This window comes from Protobothrops mucrosquamatus, unplaced genomic scaffold (genome assembly GCF_001527695.2).
Source record: "Protobothrops mucrosquamatus isolate PMUCROS unplaced genomic scaffold, P.Mucros_1.0 scaffold_177, whole genome shotgun sequence".
NCBI classification, from domain to species: domain Eukaryota; kingdom Metazoa; phylum Chordata; class Lepidosauria; order Squamata; family Viperidae; genus Protobothrops; species Protobothrops mucrosquamatus.
Genome location: NW_015386253.1, coordinates 951,841 through 974,392, shown reverse-complemented (window position 1 = coordinate 974,392; position 22,552 = coordinate 951,841). Strand labels below are relative to the sequence as shown.

The 22,552-nt window shown below is 32.3% G+C and overlaps 1 protein-coding gene across 2 annotated transcripts in view; it reads left to right on the top strand.

Moving 5' to 3' along the window:
- The window catches only part of PDCD6IP (programmed cell death 6 interacting protein), a 31,853-nt gene extending 10,329 nt beyond the window's left edge, over positions 1-21,524 (top strand). The window contains exons 5-18 of one of the 2 annotated variants that reach the window (XM_015822734.1): positions 872-1,025; positions 2,962-3,062; positions 5,315-5,431; positions 7,260-7,482; positions 8,344-8,467; positions 8,930-9,107; positions 9,491-9,602; positions 11,167-11,336; positions 12,752-13,000; positions 13,164-13,298; positions 15,585-15,679; positions 16,756-16,891; positions 17,680-17,858; positions 20,615-21,524. In XM_015822734.1, coding sequence (XP_015678220.1) covers positions 872-1,025; positions 2,962-3,062; positions 5,315-5,431; positions 7,260-7,482; positions 8,344-8,467; positions 8,930-9,107; positions 9,491-9,602; positions 11,167-11,336; positions 12,752-13,000; positions 13,164-13,298; positions 15,585-15,679; positions 16,756-16,891; positions 17,680-17,858; positions 20,615-20,783 — 2,142 coding nt within the window. In that variant the 3' untranslated portion in view covers positions 20,784-21,524. Of the gene's footprint in view, positions 1-871; positions 1,026-2,961; positions 3,063-5,299; positions 5,432-7,259; positions 7,483-8,343; positions 8,468-8,929; positions 9,108-9,490; positions 9,603-11,166; positions 11,337-12,751; positions 13,001-13,163; positions 13,299-15,584; positions 15,680-16,755; positions 16,892-17,679; positions 17,859-20,614 lie in introns of both variants that reach the window. The other variant, XM_015822726.1, reaches the window with a different exon arrangement.
- Positions 21,525-22,552: the final 1,028 nt, after the last annotated feature.

The following is a 22,552-nucleotide window of genomic DNA, read 5'->3' as shown; positions in this document are numbered from 1 at the left end:
AGGTAAAAACATGCTTGGACAATTATGTTGCGTGTTCTAGAGTCGGCAAACCAGACAATCTCTATATCTGCACAGACAATGGAACAACAAAAAATATTGTATACCCACAAGCATTGTGAAATTAAACATATTACAAACGTGCGCTTTCTCTTTTCTTTCTTTTCCATTTAACCAGACTGAGCCACAGCAACGCGTGGCCGGGTACAGCTAGTATTAAAATAAAGTTGGCATGTCACAAAGGAAAGCACCAGTCTTCAAGTTAATTTACATTTCTGAAAATTTCTGTGGGCATCATTAAATCTTTTTTTGTTTACATGCTCAATTTGGAATTGTGCCCCTTGCATTGAAACAATTTAGGCTAGAAGGGTTAATAAGGAATGTTAAACAGGTAATAGGAATAATAAAAGAATTGCAATATTGTATTCTAATACAACAGTGCTATATGAATAGTTATATTCTAATGATAATTATTTTGTGAGTTGACAGACCCTTAGTAGCCATTTTAAAAGAGCATCAACAATATGTTCTCAAAATTCCAAATTACCGTCAATTTGAAAAGATTGACTTTCCTGTTATGTAGATGTATATTGCCTAAATTTTTTATTACAAGTCAAGGAATATTTTCATTATCTAAGGCTTCTAACCACTTCCTTTTCTCAGCTAACTTAAGTTGTATAGATATCAATAAGGTTCCAACAGACTTAGATGTAGAAATGCAATAAGAACTTTTTACAGTAGCCTAAGTCTTTCTCAGGCATCCAATTAAACTAAATGCAATAGAAACAGTACCTTAAATGGAATGCCTATTTTGTAGTGTTTTTCAATATATTAATTAGCATGCTTGTATAATAAAACATATTATTTTCTCAAGTTTGGTAGTGGTGCCTTCCAGCACATTAAAGATACCGTCCTCTCTTCATTAAATCGAGAACCTACAGTTGACATTTCTCCAGATACAGTTGGCACGCTAAGCCTTATCATGCTGGCTCAAGGTCAAGAAGTCTTTTTTCTGAAAGCTACCAGAGGTATGTGATATAAAATGGAAATATATAGATTTTATAACCTTATTTTTACCAGAAATTAAAATCATTGGGAGTATTAGTATATTTATTTAAATTGGAAATATTTTCAATTTAAAATTTGAAGTGAGCACTTTCAATTTATATTGAATGATAGAAAATTTAATTTAAAAGTTGAAGCTAAAATATCATATGATAATTTGAAGAATTTGTATTTATGCATTTATTTAAAGACCACCTGTTTCTTACTACTTTAGTTAGTATATATCAGTAACAATTAAATATAAATATAGAATATAGAATATAAAACCAAGATAACAAACAACAATTATACTGTAGTTAAGGCTGGACATAACAGCCAATCTACCACCGTAACAAATTCACTTACTGTCCTTGACCAATGTATAGGATTTATTTTTATCTACATAAAATATTTTTTATAAAAAAATACTTTATTTCCATACAACATTTTCATATGGATAAATTGTACCTATCCACATAAAAATACCTGATAACACCATTTCTTAAATTGGCAATCAACATTTTCAAGTGTAGTTTATTGATTTATAAATTTATATAGTTGCCTATCTAATTTGTAAGGTACTGGGTGACATACAATAGTCAATAAACATATAAAAAGAAACATTTAAAAATAGAAAAGTCAACATTAAAATGGAAATAATTTAAATGATTTTTAAAATTTTAATAATATAGATAATACGGATATGCATCAGTATTGTATATGATTAACTTAGCATACTATGCATTTATGGATGGCCATCAGGTGATACATTCTTGCTTCTATATTCAATTATATCTAAAATCTTTGCTTTTATAGTTGTTACCCTTTGTTTATCAATAATATGAAAACCTAGTCTGCTGCATGAAATGCATTTTAAAAAATATATAATAGACATTTATTTGTATCCTGCCTTTATTATTGTCACAAAAGCTCAAGGCAGAGAACATATCCAATATATTTTCCTTTGTCCACCACAACTATCTTGTGAGGTAAATTGAACTGAGACAAAGTGAGTGGCCCAAAATCACCCAGCTGCCTTTTATGGCTGAGGCACTTTCTAGTCTGATGCCTTAACCACTAGACCAGGGGTAGGCAACCTTGGCTCTTTTATGACTCGTGGACTTCAACTCCCAGAATTCCTATGCTGGCTCAGGAATTCTGGGAGTTGAAGTCCACGAGTCATAAAAGAGCCAAGGTTGCCTACCCCTGCACTAGACCAAACTGGCTCTTGTGTTGTAGCTAACTTTTAAAAAAATATTATTAAGTACTTAATAACAGTAGAAATGCTAGAATATATTTTGTGAACTCTGAGGACAAAGCCAATATAACAGAAACATATTTTAGAATTAGTCATTTGAATAAAGTTACTTTCTCTGTTTTTGTCTGTATGTAAATATATAAAATAACATTAAGGCTGGTACATTTTAAAAACTATTTTTATGGAGCATCAAATGTCAGTGTCTAACACAAAAGATACATCACTTGTGATATAATTTGATATTCCTATACTGCAATTCAGAATTCATACTCTTATGTATTATTTGAATGCATTAATTTAAAGTATGTGGTTCAAAGCAATGCAAAAATTAAAAGTTTGCAAATCTTGAAAGAACTTTATTATTAAGATTGCTTCATAGAAGGGAAATCTCTATTCCTTGAGCTTCATTCAATAATTTATTATTTGAGGGACGTTTTTAAGAAATGATTCAGCTTTATGCATTTTCTGGAAGTCTTATTTTCAACTAAAATCTAAGTATTATTTTTAAAATAATATTGTATATAGTTCTATCTTGTTGCTGTTTGATTTATAAAAATAACGGAGAACTTTAAATTCTGGTGACAGTATGTAGTTCACTGATTTTGCAAATAGAAAAATACTGCTCAATTTTTCAAAACTGACACTGGTTCTTTTTTATTTAGATAAAATGAAAGATGCCATCATTGCTAAACTTGCAAACCAAGCTGCTGATTACTATGGTGATGCATTCAAACAGTGCCAGTACAAGGAAACCTTACCCAAGGTTGGTAATTTTATATTGGGGACAGCAGAAAGGAGTACAAATATGATACATGTTGAGTTACTGACTTGAAGCTATCAGTGACATTTCAAATATTTTGTAATCCTTGCTTGACATTTGGCTTGTGGAATGAGATGAAGAGTTGCAGTTAATTTTGAATTTCAGTATGTGAAACGAATACAAAATTCCCAATACCTCTTAATTTTTAATCAAATGTAGAAAGAAAGTCAAATGAACTTTTTTAGAATATATTTATATTCACATTCTGAGTTGCTTGAACGCTTGAGTCCATATGAATGTTTGCATGTAAACATTTAGTGTATACTTATTCTATATGTGCTACTTTTGTATATCTCACTTAATTTGATTGATGGTGTCTTTAAGTGATAAGAATATCCTGTGGACATTGACCAGGAGATTGATTCTTCTATTACACCCCATCATATTTTTGGATGTTCGGAGACACACAAATGCTGATTTGAGGCTTAAAAGATGCAATTGGGAAAGAGTGAAGAAAATTTGTTTCTGTAATACTTCCTATAGTCTTTCATAATACAATACTTGGTTAAGACAATTTATTGTTGTATTTAATTTTGGAAAAGTTAAAGTGAGCTATCAGAATGGTTTTTATTTGGCAACATTTTTTTAAAAAAAACTTAATTATCAGGAGGTTGAGAAGTTATTTTATGCAGTTATATGTCATAATAGCATAGCTGCTGAGAGCAAGACTCAGGAACAATAGCACAAGTTTAAACCTGGATTATATATATACTTGAATATATATATCTTCCTGCTTAAAGTAGCTATTGGGACATGCTTATAAGTAGCACTGCTTTGAATTTCAGTTGAAAATATTATCATCAGGAATTCACTAATACTTTCACAATACACCAGTATTGCAATATAGTCACCTTGTGGTGAGATGGGCTGCAAATAAATTCAATAAATAATAATATGGCTTTACACTGCTGATCAACTGTGGACATATTTATGCAGTTTAAATATCTTTTGCTTTTCAATATACTAAGTAATGATTCTCAATGATATTTTATTTTACCACAAAAGTAAGCAAAACGTAAGATTTATTAGCAATCAGACTTGTACCTGGTTAAGGCACCAGGCTAGAAAGCCGGAGACCAGGAGTTCAAGTGCCACCTTAGCTGTGAATGCCAGCTGGGTAACTTTGCTCTCTCTCTCAGCCCAACTCATTTCACAGGGTTGTTGTTGGGAAATTGGAAGAGGAAGTTGTGTCGGATATGTTCACAACACTTAGTTATTCATAAAAATAATAAAGGCCGGATATAAACAAATAAGTTAGCCTATTAGGGGTTAAATTGTAGAATTGACCTTCAGGATACCAGTAGAAATTCCAGTTTCAAATGAATTTGCATGTTTAAAGGAAAAGATTTATTTGAAAATGGACCAAAGGCAGAGTTGGTAGATACACTCATCCTCACTCGTTCCTCCTATTTTTTCTTCACTATTAGCTGGCAGTTTTGTTAATATTTATATGATATCTTCTCTTTTTAGTGATATCTTTTGCAATACTATAGGAATAGACAAGCCAAAGATATTCTGATGATACGTACTTCACTTTCATGTCCTTGAAGGGCAGGTATTTCCAAAACAATAGCAAATAGAAACAAATAACATTTTAAGTAGTTATTGCGCAAGCAAAGTAATTTAAAAAATTCAGTAACTTTATTAAGATTGTATTATATGGCACGTCTACAATCTTATCTTGACTGATGTGAATTAGCAATTTTTTAATATATCTTTACCATAAGGATCATGTTACTCTTTTATATGTAGTCATGTGTTAAGCTTATTTAATGACTCCATTTCTCTTTGGACTGAATTCATTATTTTTTCTCAAGAATGTTAACTGGGTGATTTACATAAACTAAGCTCTAGATAATTTGTGTTACTTGGGTTCATAAATATAATGTGTAATAGTATCCTTGCATATTTGAATTCTTAATCCTTTCTAAACTAACCTGAATGATAGAAGGGATGATTTAGGAAAATTCTAAATCAAATTAACATTTCCTGAATTTAACTGTACAGATTAATATTCATAATTCCACTAAACACAATCCCTGCATGTTGGTATCTTTCCTCTCCCAGGCCTTATCTAAAACATTAATTGGGTGTGTCTAATGTCATGTTCTTCTTCCTTTTCTTCCTGCATCCCATGTTGTCTGTGATGGTTTATGTGGTTGGACTTTTCCCTTGGTCAGTATTTTTATTTCCAGGAGGTGTTCCCTCTTCTGGCTGCAAAACACTGCATAATGCAGGCCCATGCAGAGTACCATCAATCTGTACTGGCAAAGCAACAGAAGAAATTTGGTGAAGAAATTGCAAGATTGCAGGTGAGTAACATTTTTAATAGGAGGGAAATAATATAGTCTTCAGCAAATTGTAATTGCACTAAGAAAAATATTAATTTGTTTACTGAGAACCTCTCATGTAGATTAGCTTATAACTTTACCAGCATTATTGTTTAATAGAGGCAATTGATAACATATAGAAAGGAAGCATCCTGTATGAAAAATGCTGACACTTGGAAATGGACAGACAAAGATTCTAAATATTCCACTAGACTCAAGAGTGCCTGTAAGGATTTTCTAGACAGAAGAATTGATTGTTAGTCATATTTTTTTGCCACAGTTATCAGTCAAACCAAAGTGAGCAAAAAACATATTGGTAAGATACAGAAACTGACGATTTGTATCACTCATTAATAACTTAATTCCTCAAATATCACTTGGAACATTCAGAAAACCACTACAAATATTTTGCCACACAAGAGAAACTCTGTACTTGGTAATATAAAATTTAGATGCCCCAAAACAGTGACATGAATGGCACAAATAAATAAACTACACAATAGCACAAAACAGATTTGGTCTCCTATACAATATTATATAATTATACAATACTATAAAATTACCCTCCAAGACTGCTGCTGATGAAATATTTAAGGCATCAAAGCGCTAGATACAAAAGATATCTGGATAAAGGGAAAAGTTAGGGTTTTCCTGCACAATTTAATCAGATATTGTAGATGCTTATAACCTAACCGTTCTTTGTCTAATGTTTTGCTTTTTCAAGCTCCACAATAAAGTATTTAAAGAAAATCAGATGAAACGAATCGGGATTCCCTATTTCTGTGCCAGTTAGATTGATCAAGCACAATGCTTTGAGGGATGCTAAGACAATTGAAGATATTTATTTTTATTAAATTTATTATAGTCACCCATTCTTACAGACTTTGGATGGCTTTAAAAAAAACCCTAACTTACTATATTAACACAATTAAAAACAAAAACGAAACAGCCTGGACTAAAAACACCCATCAAATACATAATGCAACTGCACAGTGCCCATTCTCTAAATATAATAACCGCCAGGCTTGAGACCAAAATCAGGTTTTAAGACCCTATGTAATTGGTAAAAGCCAGGCCTTGATCTGAACCTTAATCAGGTCTGCTGCTAACTTTAGTTCTGTCAACTAGGTAAAATTGCAGTAAGTAGACTTGGGAACCATCAGCCATTAGATCAGAGCTTTGATGGCTGTTGGACTATACTGTATCTACATTTAAATTGAACATTATTTATGATTTGTTACTTATCCATCATTTGTATTTAACAAAAACTAATATTTTTATCTTGCTATAATTGATAAAAAAATGTCAGCCTATGCTCAGAAGCTAAATTTTGAAGTGCTGTTCTCATTTTATGGGAGTTTGGCAGAGAGGTATAGCATTGTCAGCATAAATTACCCATATATTAAATTCAGTGGGTAAGATTTAAATTGGACATTTACAATTGGTAAATTCCTGTTAGAATATTTTACTGCCAGTGCGAAAGGCATATAATGTCCAAGTAATAATTGATTATTAAATAATCAGAATAATTTGTTATTGTGAAGCTTATATAGAAAAGCTCTTAAGTACTTGACCATTTTCCATAGCTGGCATTTTGAAAACCAAAATAAAATCCAATAAAACAAAACAGATATGCTAGGAAATTCTGGAGTAAAAACTAAATGTCAGCTCATGTACAAAGCACTACTCATTATGCAAGCCACCTTTTAAATTTGATGGTTAGTGATATTCATATGTAGAAATATTACAAAAATATTGCATTCAGTTATTATAAAACTGTTAGTTTCAGACTGTTTTGTTTTTAATTTAGCATGCTGCTGATCTTGTAAAAACAGTGACATCTCGTTACGATGAATATATAAATGTTAAAGACTTGTCTGACAAAATCAACCGTGCACTTAGTGCTGCAAAGAAGGATAATGACTTCATCTATCATGACAGAGTTCCTGATCTTAAAGATCTTGATCCAATAGGAAAAGTCAGTCTTGTGAAAGCAACTCCAGTTACTATCCCTCTGAGTCAGAAATTTACAGGTAAGTGTGATTATCACTGCATTCTAATATTGGACACATGACTTCAGCAATCCCATTCTGATTTTGGAATTTAAAATTGTGTTGTCTCTTTTGAATGTCAACCCATTAGTTTTACTTTTACTTGTATTTTTCAAATGGGGACTGATTTTATTGTCCATATCAATTCAGCAGTATATTATTTGATATTAAAGTTTTCAAACTATCTATTGAAGTGTTTTGTATGTTCTTAATGAATACCAATTTAGTTTTAAGTATATGTTAACTATGCTTCAAAGAATATACAAATGAAATCTATAATCTGCTGTCGTCTACAAAGTTTTAGTAATCCTTTTGTTTTAAAAACTCAATGTCAAATATTATCAAGCAGGCTCCAAGTCTTCTGAAAACAGGTATGTAAGGTTTGCATTCTTGGTGATAAAAGATCACTGTTGCATGTCTAACTTGGAATGTGTGGGATATCTTAGTGGCATTGCCTTCACATTAAAAGTATTAGGATAGACTTCTTGAAACTGTAAGTTTTGAGACATGCACATTAAAAAAAACCTTGGATTTATTCTAAACTTTCCATATTTCAAATATTCCATAGTATAAAAATAAAATTAGATAATCTTTAAATTATATCACTTGAAATTTTAGGTGGGAATATCTTGAGGCTGTTCACTAGTGCAGACCTCTTTATTTATGTTTTGGGATATAAGTAAAAGTGAAATTACTAACAAGTTCATATTTGATTCTTTGTGAATCTTGTTTTGAAAAAACAAAGATAACGGGGAGCATAAAGTAATAGTAATTTCAGGTAAATAATGGTGGGAGGGCAAGAATATGAATGGGTTTTATTAATTGTAGTGTTTTGCTTTATAGATTTGTTTGAGAAGATGGTTCCTATGGCAGTACAGCAAGCTCTTGCTTTCTACAACCAAAGAAAGGCAGAGTTGGTTAATAGATCAATAGGTCAGATGAGAGAGGGCACCAATTTGGCAAATGGGTGAGATGATTATTTTGATGTCTGGCTAGGTTCTAGAGAAATTTTGCATTAGTAGAAAAGTATTTGGCAGTACAGATCTATTGAAGTTGATATATGTTGATATACTGTATTAATACCATAGTAAAAAAGTAAATTTCAGACATTGAATTGGGAATGAGACCTCTCCAGATAGTTGCTCCTTCTCTTGTGTATGTCACTTTAAATTCAAATAAGAAAAGCAATTTTTAAAATGTCTCTCCCAATGGTTTTTTTGATTGCTATGTAATTGAAACTTCGTATATAGTTGAATTCCTTATACTCCCAATCAAAACAAGGTATTTCTTAACAATAAATTTGTCTGATAATGTTTTTGGTGATGTAAAAAATAGCATCAGCATAAAGCACTATTTGAATTGTTTAAGCTGTATGTTTGTTGTGAAATGCTTGCAAGATGGCAAACTGAAATAATGTGATCTTGTCTAGGGTGCTAGCATCCCTTAATCTCCCTGCTGCTATTGAAGATGTTTCTGGGGATAGTGTTCCTCAATCTATTCTACAGAAGTCTAAGTCAGTGATTGAACAGGGAGGCGTTGAAGCAATAGATCAATTGATGAAAGATCTTCCTGAATTATTGCAGAGAAATAGAGAGATTCTTGATGAGGTATGTTTGCAGTAATAATTGCAATATTAAGAAATCACATGCCTTTTTCTTAGTAAAAAAGGTAAATTTTCACATTTTACTAGTTAAATGTTTCTAATTTAATTGACGGGAATTGCTTATATTGTTTATATAATAGGAGAAGGACCAGTTTAAGAAGTATTAGCACTGATATTTTATTGTTCAAATGACACTTGGCTGATATAATTGCAAAGCATGGTATTTAATTTAGATACATTATTTAGGTTTTAAGTTTAATTCTTTGTTAAGTCACTAGCTTAAGTCATAACTCTTAAAGGAAAATAATTTAAGCCAACATTCTGTCAACTTCACATTAAAATATGAACTAAAATTATTTTAATTGTTTTTTTTAAAAACAATGAAAGTCACTAAGGATATTGGATGAAGAAGAAGCAACAGACAATGACTTGAAAAACAAATTCAAGGAACGTTGGCAAAGAACACCATCAAATGATTTATACAAGTCTTTGAGGACAGGTAATATATTATTGTGTATTTGATCTTTATACTAGGCTGCTTACTACATAGAAATTGGCATGAATCTCTTTCTATGCTGATTTTTATCCCTAAATATATTGCCACAACATTGAAGCAGATAGGTAAAAGAGCATAGTAGAAGCAACAATCTGAGAACAGGAACAAACTTATATTAGGCTTGAATTTAATAGATGATATGTTTCAATCTGAATTGATTATATTGAGTCAACATATAGATGATAGATATTAACACTACAAAATATTGATTATTAGTTTATCTAATAAATTGATACTAATGCTTTTGTTTACATTTCAGGGAGCTAGATATTAATTTATTTTGACACTTTAGTATTCATAATGTAAGGACAGACAGTAAAGACCTACCTTAATAAATGATCATTACAATATTTTAATGTTGATATAATGATTAATTTAAACTTAGAAAATTTTAAAATATTGCCCATTTTTATGCTAGTATTCCCAGGAATTATTTATAATTCAAGTGTAAATAGGTCTTGAAAAAAACAAAACACCAACTCAGAATAAATGAATTCAATATCTTAACCTTCATTGGGTTCCAATTGTCGACATTCTAATTTTTCTCAATACTAATCTGTTTGATAGTTTTTCAGTATTTTAACAAGCACATTTTTAAAAAACATTGTGTTTCCAATAACTTGTGGGATTTGATTTTAAAAATGTTTATTTAAAAATTAATATCCTATTGGCTAGTTTTTCTATAAACTGGATGGAGGTAATATGGATTATCATCCTGAGATGATTATGGTCCTGAGATGAAAAATGAGGGTGAAGTTGTTTGTTTCAAGTTCTGTTATGCTATCTCAAATGTTTTATTTTCATGACAAGAAAGATACAGTTTATAAAATAGGAGCAACCCCCAGAACCTGGGTTATATGTCTCAGAATAAATTTGGATTTCAAATAACCATTCTTGTGCACGTTCAAGTGATAGAAGGAATTTCATTTTTTGTAGTGTAGAATTTTAATTTTTGAGCAAGCATCTGAATATAAACTTTGTTTCTTTATAATGATTGCTAGTGGAAGGTAGAGTATGGCATCCATAATTATTAAATGATGACATCTGTCATAATTTAATAAAGCTTTAAAAATCAACGACAAGAATATGTGAAAGTTTTTTTCAACACTGGGAAGAATATACTACAACTGACTCTGGCCCAATCAAATTCATGGAACCTACCAATTTAACAAAGTATTGGTAACCAGTTCACATAACCAGTTTCCCAGAAACTGGAAATGGATGTTTTATTCCTCCTTAGCAGGTGAATTATAGCAACATTTTTGTATCAAAAGGCTTATAGGAAGAAATAAAGAAGGTGTTACCTTAAGTTATAAGTTGATAAAGGAAAATAATCAGTTTTTAAGATGCTGTAGCTATTTTTCCTTTTATCTGACTAAAAAGACTTTGTGAAAATATTGCTTTTTTGTTTGTAAGTAGTTGATAAGGGCATAAAAATTCACTTATATTGCTAATTAGTAAGATGTCATATTTTAGCTATAGATTTTTCTTTGGGCTTTTTTTATAGAAGGAACCAATTACCGTAATGTACTGGATAAAGCAGTACAAGCTGACAAACAGGTTAAGGAACGGTACCAATCTCATCGAGATACAATTTCATTGTTATGTAAATCAGAACAAGAACTTAATGCAGCCATTCCATCAGCAAATCCAGCAAAAACAATACAAGGGAGTGAGGTATGAAAGAAATTTTTTAATGGTTACATTTGTTGTGGGAAAACTCCAATCTGAATAATAAATCAAAGCATTTGGAGACATATGCAACACCAATTCTTGGCCAAAAGAATGCAAAATGTTTAAAGCAAGGCTATAGGCTATATACCTTATATGTTATGTAGGTATAGTAAAGAAAGCAATATAAATCATAGAGTGACAGCCAAAATGTAGCGTCTGATAATATTATGGGATGACTCTGCTATGGCCTGCTGAAACACTTCAAAATTCCATTTTACAAACTGGATACCATACTTTCCTCGCCCCTAATCATACTAGGATATAACCTAAACAATGACTTTTTTTATTATATCTATATATTGACTCCACCGAAGAAAAGACAGCAGTCTGGATCCTCTTATCTATGTTGTCTCTCTGCAGGGTCACCACTTGCTTGCTCCTTTTTCTGTTTCTAAGCCATGCACATATTTAATGTATTATTAACCTCACAAGTGAGTAGTTAGATATTCTGGTTGGTTCATAATTATCACTGTTTGATTTACAGTAGATTGATTTATTAAAATGAATTTTAAATATCACAACAGTTTAGAAATACTGCTTTGATAGATGCATCTCATAATGATTTTGTAGTGTGTAATCAGGAGTCAATAGTGACCTAGAGGAATGCACATGCATGCACACGCGCGCGCGCGCACACACACACACACAATATCTAATGCAGATGTTCTTTATTTACTAGCTTTATATCTTGCCTTTTATTCAACTGCTTAGGGTTGCACATGTAACATCCCACCCCTCCCCCCAAAAAACAATCCTGTGAGGTAATACTGGTGTGAGAGAAAGTGACTGTCCCAAAGCTATCATCCAGTAAGCTTTTGAGGCTTACAATGGGGACTTGAACTTAGACATCAAACTAGTCGCCCGACATCACACTGGTTCTGTTTACTCAAGTTTTTCATCCTGTAATTGCTTCTGATTATAGTCAGGCATTATTTTCATGGTAAAGATATATACAGTTGGCTTTTCATGTTTGAGGATGAGTTATTTATTTAACTAACTATTTGTGTATCATCAAACAAAAGTATTATAGACAGCTCATGCATTGAAATTTTCTCTTGTTACTAAACAGCACCTAAACAACTTCCAAAAATTATGTAAATTAGTTCTATTTAGAAAGAGATGGCACAACAGATATTCATATAAAATTCTCTGTTTTCATGCAGAATAAATCTATTTCTGAAATTCAGCAGTTTTAATCTTGGTTTCATTTAAGATGTAGATAAGAACTCCCAAGGTTTTAATTTGAATTGTATTTAGGCTCAACATGCTGTCATATTCTTAAGCAATATTGATGTAATAAAAGTATTAATATGAAAAACTATGTCTAATTTTATTTCTAATTTATTTCCTTTTATTAGGTAGTTAATATCCTAAAATCGTTGCTAGCTAATCTGGATGAAGTAAAAAAGCAGAGAGAACAACTTGAGAATGATCTCAAATCAGTAAACTTTGACATGACATCTAAATTCCTAACAGCACTAGCGCAGGATGGTGCTTTAAATGAAGAAGCCATATCTGTCACAGAGTTGGATAATCTTTATGGTGGTCTTACTCATAAAGTACAGGAGACCCTGAAAAAACAGGAGGAGCTGCTCAATAGCATTCAGGTAATTATTTAAAAGTGTTTTAGAGCAAAAATCTAGCATAATCTGATGTAGCTTTTTACCGAGACTGTAATCTTCAATTATTATTCCAACAGAGAATCTGTATGTTCAGATTGAGGGAGCAAAATATTGTTAACTTGATTGCTTGTCCTTTTGTCATGTTTAGAATTCTCATCAGGAATTTTCTAAGATGAAGCAGTCAAATAATGAATCCAATTTAAGAGAAGAAGTTCTGAAGAATTTAGCTATAGCTAATGACAACTTTGTGGAACTTACAGCCAACTTGAAAGAAGGCACAAAGGTATGGTAACAGAAAAGTCCACAAGACTAATAACATCTCAATAGATGTGTTTTATTTCTGGTTTTTAAAAATTAATAAATAAAAGAGTTGGAAAAGTCCTTGAATGAATGTATGGACCATGTATTTCAAGAATACCAGTTTTGAACTACAGACTTTGCAAGATGTTTTCTTTTGGTTTTTTTTCATTTAATGACTTATATATATATATATATACACACACACACACACACACAAATAAAAATAAAAATAAAAATAGGTATTTAAGGAAAGGAAAAAGAGAGGGGGAAAGAAAGTATGAGGCACAAGGGAAGAAAGAAAAAAAGTGTTGATTTCCAATTTTTTTTAGCACAGTACAAGATAACATTCCAGCCTCAACCTATTACTTCTACACAATATATAACTAGCCATTTCTATAACAACAAATCTATCTAATCTACAAAACCAAAATCAATGTTTCCTTTTTTCTTATTATAAGCACAAAATCCAGAAGTGATATCCAAATAAAAAACATAATTAAATATGTTCTCCTTTTTTAATAAAACAATCAATTTAACCATTTCTGCTTTATCTTCCTTGCTGTGGAAATATGTATTTCTATTTGCACTTATAATCTTTATAAACTATCACCATTTATATTAACAAAATTCACTGTATTCTTTCAGATTCTTTAATCTTAAAGCGAAAATATTTTTTTCATCCATTTTAAATCACTAAACTTTTCTTTAAAAACATTTCTAATACATCATTTTTAAACTTCCATTTAACATGCATGCTTTAAAATTCACTATTAAAAATCACTCCTTTCAAGATACCCTTATCGAATATTTTTTTCTTATTATATATATATCCTTTTTAAAACTCGTACATCTTTTTCTTTAACTTTAACTTAAATTACAGATATTGAACCAATAAAAATCCATCCTAATTCCAATTGACTCATTTAAGTTTAAGTCACTTTTTCCAGCTTGTATTCATGGAGTATAGCCCTTTTCTTCTCTGGAATGTTTGCCAAGTAATTATAAGCTTCTCTTTTTCTCAAGGATTTCTCAACCTTTTTAATGTCCACAAGGAAAAAGTCCCAAACTTGTCCTTTTAAAAGTTGCAGATTTTCTTGGTGCTCTTCTTTCAGTTATGTTGAGAGGTTTATATTTAAACCATCATAATAAGAATTGGTGTCAGGTTTATATTCCAAAATTGCAATTGACTCCTCTGCATTGTCAGCTACTTGTGAGATTGCCTCAGTGCTTTGGCAACTTTCTAGACATATTTGCATCTCTGAAGTAGTTTGAGAATTTTTTTAAACATCCTTGGATAGATAGCTGATTTATGAACTGATGGATTTTATTTAAAGATTTTTCAAATACATCTCTAATAATTTGCTCCTCTATCTTCTTAACTCTCTCTTTTGTCAAAGAGTAGCTTTTTTAAAAATCACTTAAGAATTGCTGGCCAATCAGAAATCATGAACACCAGAAAGTTTTAGCCACCCACAGTAAAGAAGACAAAGCTACAAATTACTAAAAATAGTAAACTAAAACCACAACTTTCTGCTCATATTTCTCCATCAACTTTTTTTTTTTAAAAAAGATACTCCACATTTCCTTATTTTGGCTTGCCTTAGCAGCCTTCTTCCTTGTTGTTTAACACTGAAGAAATTCCTAAAATGGTGCAGATCTTCAATATATAAAAAGGGTTTCTTTTATGGTTTTATTCTGAAACTTTTATTTTTCTTCCTTTTATGTCATTGGATCCGAGTCACATTCATTTTATGTGGGCTCTTTGGGAATGCAATATAGCTAAAAAAAGAAGATATGATGGTTCAGTATCTATTAAAATTATAGTATTGTTAATGAATGATGTAGAGAAATGCTTACAATAACCTCAAGATAACTATTACTTCAGATAATGACAAATATTACATACCATGATTTATTCTGTCTATCATGGCCAGTTAAAATTCCAACTAAATTTAAAACACTCTGCATGGTATGAGGTAATATCTAGAAGAGCTTCCATATAACACATATTTCAATACCTTTTAATTAAACAATTGAACCATTTTATTTGGTTATTTTTCAGATGGATTATTTTGCAGACTTATTTGGTATTTTGTTCCATTGAAGTATTTATTTCATAGATTGATAAAACTACAATTATATAAAATGTTTTCCATTGGTGTTTTCACTAATATATTTTTCCTGTCATTAAAATAAATTTCTATCTATGTATATCTATGTGCGTGTGGGGTGTGTGAATGAATATATGCATTATTTTTTTTCATTCTAGTTCTATAATGAATTGACTGAAATCCTTTTGAAATTCCAAAACAAATGCAGTGACATTGTGTTTGCACGCAAAACAGAAAGAGATGAACTTCTGAAGTAAGCGTCTACAAGTACAGTAAAAAACACTTGTTTCTGTCTGCTGCTTTTAAGGAAAGAATGCTTTGTAATTAAAAAGCTTAAACTGAATTCCTTCACATAATAGAGATTTGTCAATAAAAACTGAGCTGGAAAATAATAGGAAATGCTTCTGTTTCACAATTGTCAAGATGTTGGTTAATTGATAGAATAACTATTTATGTTTTTGTAATATATAGAATTATAGAATGTTTTCTAAATTAGTTCAGATATTTGCTTGGTTAGCCTCAAGAGGTAAGAGCAACTGATGTGCAATTAATCCAATTAAGTTGATTAAACAGTATGCAAGTACTGACAGATCTTGAGGATAGTTGTGACCCTGTTTAGTTATTATTATTTGTACACAATGTATATGTTTATTCCTAAGCCTCAACAGTTGGAAGGTCACAACTTTCCTATCTCTGATCTTGAAATAACTACATATTAGTGTTGCCATTACATGATTTTTTACTCAATTTCACCCATATTTTGTGATTTACCAGTTTGCTTATATTTAATAACTTATGCTGCCATTCTTAAAATATATACTGTTAGCCATCAATTTTATGAATATAGATTGAGGAGCTTAGTTCTGTAGATTCAGCATGGAGCTTACCTCTTCTGCATTCCCTCTATTGTGCCTACTATTTATACTATATTTCATTTTGAGAGTTGGGGAATATAAACAGAGACATCTTTTAGATGGGCAAAAGCAGTGCTTGAAACAAGACCTAATGCTTTAAATCTGGAGAGTTGCTTTAATATTATTTTATGGAATTATTAAGATTCCTTTAAAAAGTTCTGTTTTTCTATCTCTTTTCATCCAAGAAAAACATTTTTCTGTGAGACCCTAAATCTAATTATGCTAGGCTGTGGCTAAATGAAGGTGAATTTAATTAGGATATGACTTGGAGTGAATATTAATTTATAGTTTTCCCTCTCGGACACCAAAACCAAGATCTCAATACAAAATACACACCAGGTGCTCTATAGTAGGCTAAAGTAATGTTCTAATTCTCCATGTTCAACTTCCATTTTTATTATGTTTTTCTTTTAAGAGATTTGCAGCAGAGCATTGCCAGAGAACCCAGTGCTCCTTCTTTTCCTTCCGTGCCTGCATATCAGACTGCTCCCCCCGGGGGAAACAAACCCTTTGCATCCTCTACTCCAACTCCAGCTCCCCGAACCAATGTAGTAAGTAAATCAACAGTAAAGTTATTGTTTTGTGCTTTCTCTGTTTCAACAAATTCAGTAAATTGAAACAGCAGCCTTATATACTGAATACTGTATACTGAAAAATTTGCAGTGCAAAGAATGGATGAAAAAGAACCTATTCATAGCCCTGTAGATGAGAGAGAGAGAAGAAAGAAAGAAAGATAATACCACGTTTCTCTCTAATCAAAATAGCACTTGAAAACTATTCCAGTCTTCTTGATAGTGATAATTTTGAGATTTGAGTTTTGGTTTTTCTAACAAAATTCTAGGCTACATAAAATTGTTCTCTGGTTATGTGTTGATGGCAGAGGTGGACCAAGGAAAAGAGAAAGGATGATTGATAGGACACAGAAACAGTGAAATGGATAATCTTAATATTGCCATTATATCAACAGCTTGATAGAGATTGTGAATATTATGTATAATTTTGTAGTGCTACTGTATTTACAATTTAATACAATTTATTTTGTAGTGCTATACATTGCTCTCAGTTATAAATATATTTTGTCAGATTTACTAGTTTGATAAGAAAGATAAGAAAGATGAAGGACCATCTATGGCAAACTTGATTTAAATAAGTAATTTAAGAAAGTCTTCTTTTGGATATTTAAAAGGCATTGATTTAAATAAATTTATCTCATTGTGTGGCAATTACATAATGTTGTTTGTGTTTTTAGTCAGACTTTCAAGACTGATTGCCATAAATACAACATATAAAAAATAGAACTGTACTTCTATCTTAGATTATATATGATTTTGTTGTTTAGTCTAGTAAACCACAGCCACCAGCACGTCCTCCTCCACCAGCAATTTCTACAGCACCTGTTGTCACTGCTCCTGGTTCAGCAATCACTGGGATATCAGCTGCTCCTGTGGGTTCTGCAACTAATGTAGCACCTTCACAGGCCCAGGGCCCACCTTATCCAACTTATCCAGGATATCCTGGGTAAGTTTGCAAAGATGTGAACTAATTAATGTCATATTGTAATGGGATGTATGAATGACCTTGGGGGACAAGGGGTAGAGACATTGCCTGGGAAATAATGAGACAAGAGATGGAGGAGCCCCCAGTTGATTAACAGTCAGTGGAAGAAACTTTTCCCCTAATTGATCAGGTGGTTAAAAATGGCACCTGGGAAATTTGTGTCTTCAGACTTGCAAGGTTCTGTTAATGTAGCCTTACAATAAAGCAGAATCAGTACATCTGATCATATTTCTTATCTGTTCACTTGGGACTGCTAACATATAGAATTAAGACACTTCTGAACTTAGTTTTAGTTCCAATAATAGTTTGGAAGAAAGAACCAGTTTGGTTTAGTGTTAAGGCACCAGAACACTGTGAGTTCTATCAAAGGGACTCTTTCCCAGCCCACCACATCAGGCTTGAGAAATAAGCCAGTTGATTAATTCCTATGGCAACCAATTATCCAAGAAATAAAAGTGGAATCTGGTCTGGGAAAATATAAGAAGAGAAAAAAAATGTTTTGAGGAAAATAAATGGGACCTGTAGCACAATATGCTCATTGATAAGCATTTCTTAAAAAGAATCCAGTACAAGTAGTCCTTGACTTAAAACAATTTGTTTAGTGACCAGTGTTACAGCGGCACTGTAAAAAGTGACTTTTGACTGATTTTCACCCGACTGCTGCAGCATTTCCATGGTCACGTGATCAAGATTCGGGTGCTTGGTAGCTGACTCATATTAATAATAGTTGCACTGTGCCAGGGTCATGTGATCCCCTTTTTGTGACCTTTTAAAAACAAAGTCAATGGGGAAACCAGATTCACTTAACAACTTTGTTATTAATTTAACAAGTGCAATGATTCACTTAACAACTGTGGCAAGAAAGGTCGTAAAATGGAGAAAAAATTCACTTAACAACTGCCTTGTTTAGCAACAGAAATTTTGGATTCAAATGTGGTCATAAGTTGATGATGATCTGTATTCTTTTTCATATTTCCTGCCAGATATTTTCTCTTAAGATTCTATGAATTCTAAAGTTTTAAAGCAATACAGGTGATGTTCAACTTATGCCTGATTTCTTAGTGACCTTTTGAAGTTATGATCAGATGCTCCCAAAGCTACTTATGATCTGGTTTCAAAATTACTACCCTCATGCTGATTCACCCTTATGACTGACTGTAGGGATGTTACAAAGACCCTCCCCCCCCAGGTTATTTCCCTCTTTTCCATCCTGCTGGATCTTGGCTTTGCTTTCCCTTTGCTGGGTCTTCACAGGCTTTGGATCTGCTTCTCATCCTACCAGGTCAGATGCCTACTTCCCACTCCTGTTACTGATTATGGGCTAGAATGGTTCAGAGGTTACATTAGGGAAGTAGAGCAGGTGCTCTGTCCCTGGATTGTGTGGGCCTATCTGAGAAGTGGACACCATTTTCTGACTTTCTGCTTTGAAAATGGGGCCCACTTCCATAAAGAAGCCACATGGCCCAGGGACACCAAGGGGCAGAGCTGCCTGCCCTCCTTCTCTAATGAGAGCTTTGGAGATGTTATCAGTGAGTGGAGATGGGGAAGGTGTTTTTGCCCAATTGGAATGGAAAGCAGGCCCAAGGCTTGTGGGAGAGGAAGATTTTGGGAGACTCAGGGCTTGGCCTGAGCCTGCACTAGGCCTCTCATGGCCTCCCCATCTCCTGAACTATCCTGTACTTCACTTAATAACCTATGTGGCCATTTAACTACATCAAGGAGAGCAGGGTCAAGGTCATTAAGCGAGGTGATCATGAGTTTCAGAAATTTGTGATTATCAATTCACCAATTCAATCTGCTGTTCATCTTAGATGATATTTTAGATTTCAAAAAATGATTTACATAAATGTTTATGCAAATTATGACTTATGAATAATAGGCTAAGAATATCTTTTAATTTTCCATGACACATTTCCCTCTCACTATCTGTATTGTTAAAAAAATGAGAATGATTCAGAATATAGCATGCAGATCTCATGTGATTGCATGTTTGGCTTAGTAATTTACAATATCTTGTTTAAGGGCTGACCTAAGCCAGAAATAAAGTACAGGTAGTTCTCAATTACTCTTAAGTGACTGGTTGAAGTTACATCAAATCCCCAAAAGGTACTTATGACCTGGTTCTGAAGTTCTAATGGTGTTCCTTCACCCCAAAAAGTCATATGATGATGTTTTGGCTTTCGGCAGCTGTTCCGGATTTATGTCTGTTTGCAGTGTCCTGCTGTCACTTGACTATGATTTGTAACATTTATGTTGTGTCCAGTTTTTGACAAAAAAAAATTGCCAATAGTAATTTGTTTTGGGTTTGCTTAATGACCGCTGCAAAAAAATTAAGTTGGCCATGTGATGATCTATTTTACAACCGTCACAACTGTAATTGGCAAGCTCCACTATGGTTGTAAGTTGAAGACTACTTGTACTTGTAAAAATCCATATGAAAATGTTTAAATTATATTTTGCCTATCTGCAGATTGTTTTGATTAATGTAAGACAATTTGTTAGGATCTTTTATTGCTAAGTTTGGTAATAGAGGTTTATTTGCTAGTTCTTGCATGATGATTAGATTAGATACTTTTATGTGTAGATTGTTCAGTGTTTAATTTAATAGCTTTATGAAATGAAGATTATTTCTGCATCCTCTAAGGTTTTTGGGATAAGTCAAAGCATGGAAATTTCTTCATTATAATAAAATATGCTTTTTTGTTTTGTTTTCACAGATATTGCCAGATGCCTTTGCCGTTGGGTTATAATCCTTATATGTATGGCCAATACAATCTTCCATATACACCATCACCTGGGTACCAAAATCCTGGACAAGCTCCTTATCCAGGACCACAGCAACCTGGATACCCTTATCCACAACAGCCATATTATCCACAGCAATAACATATCAGAAAAGAATCATTGCTTGTTATAACTAAGAGTAATTTGCAATAAGCATACTAAAACTTCTACTTCAGCTAATGTACCTCACTATATTGGAATGGTTGATAACTTCCTTTCCTAATAATGCTCCAAAACATCTATTTTCTCAACTGAATTCTGGCTATATCAGATTTCTTGAGAAAGTGGCAAGCTACTACAATATTAAATTAACAGAATTAGATTATAGCGAAATTCAATTTATGTACTAATTTACCTACACCAAATATTACTTTACATTTCTCTCCTATAAATAAATACTAAATAATTGATCTAAAACAAAATGGCACAAGCATTAGTCTGGTATAAACTATAAGAGTAAATAGAATTTCTATATTATATTGGTTTGTATTTTGGATTTGCTTTTAGTTACCAATATGTTTTGTTTAAAGCATTGTAAATTGTTAAGTGCAAAATAAGCTGCATAAGATAGTTTGAAAATTATACTTAGATATTTTATATTTGGCTATAACTAATGTATGTTTTTGAAGCTAGAGCACCTTCTTTGGCACTGCTTTTGAAGCTGAGATTTCTGCAAACCAGTCATGGTTTCTTATATTTAGTTCCTATAATATACAAACAATCTCAAAAATCAATATGTTATTCCAGAATAAGAGAAAATAAATCAGCATATTTTTATTGAATCATTCAAAGACTAGCTTGTAAGGTATTCATTGGGGATATACACTTGACATTTTGATATTTTACTTCTGGCTTATCTAATTGTGTTGTTTTTTGAAATGCTAAAAGTTCAGTTGTCCTCTGCAACTTGCCTTTATCCTACCTCATTACATGTGCCTCTGTGTATACAAAGATGATCCTGTGCAACCTACTTTTCTTGGGATGTCTAAAAAAGCTTAAGTTACAAATGTGGATAAATAAAAATAATTACATATATTTAACCAATTTACTCCGTTTGCAAGGTTTTGAAAAGAACAAGAACCTCATGCTGCAATTAAAATAAGATTCTACTAGAATTGTTTGTAAGATCATGCTTGCATGACATAATAGGATGCATGTGCCCAGCCAAGAAGTCTTGTGCAGCACATCAGCATTTTTAAAAAATTAATAAATATACTGTCCCTGCCACTAAAAGACACTCTGTATTTCTGAAAGTGTCACTGCTAACACTGCCAGTTCCAGTGATGCCACTCTGCTAACTGCAAAACAGTTGTTAATACATGTCTGGTATTCTTTTGCAGCATGCAAAAGTTTTTGATTGATTCATTCATTCATTCATTCTCTATAGCTGTCCATATCCACCAAGTGATTCTGAGTGACTTAACAATTCTAAAATTATAAAACAGTTAAAACAATTTAAAACTATAGAACAGTAAAAACATCAAGAAAATAAATACAGTAGCCAAGATAATTAGCCAACTAATAGAAAAGACAAGAAATGGGGCCCTTAACACATTCCAGACCTGGGTACATAGTTAAATTTTTAGAGTCTTTCAAAAGGCCAGCAGGATGGAGGTCATAATAATTTCCAAGGGTAGAAAGTTTCACAAAGCAGGAGCTACAGCAGAGAAGGCCCATCTTCTAGTTCCTGCCATTCAAACCTCTTTGCCTGACAGTATGTTCAACACGCCTAATCTGGATTGAATTGTATTGGTAGAGACTCTTGGAAAAAGACAGTCGCTCAGGTAACCCAATCCCAAGCCATATATGGCTTTAAAGAGGTCAACCCTATCTTGAACTATACCCAGAAACATACTATCAACTGGTATAGC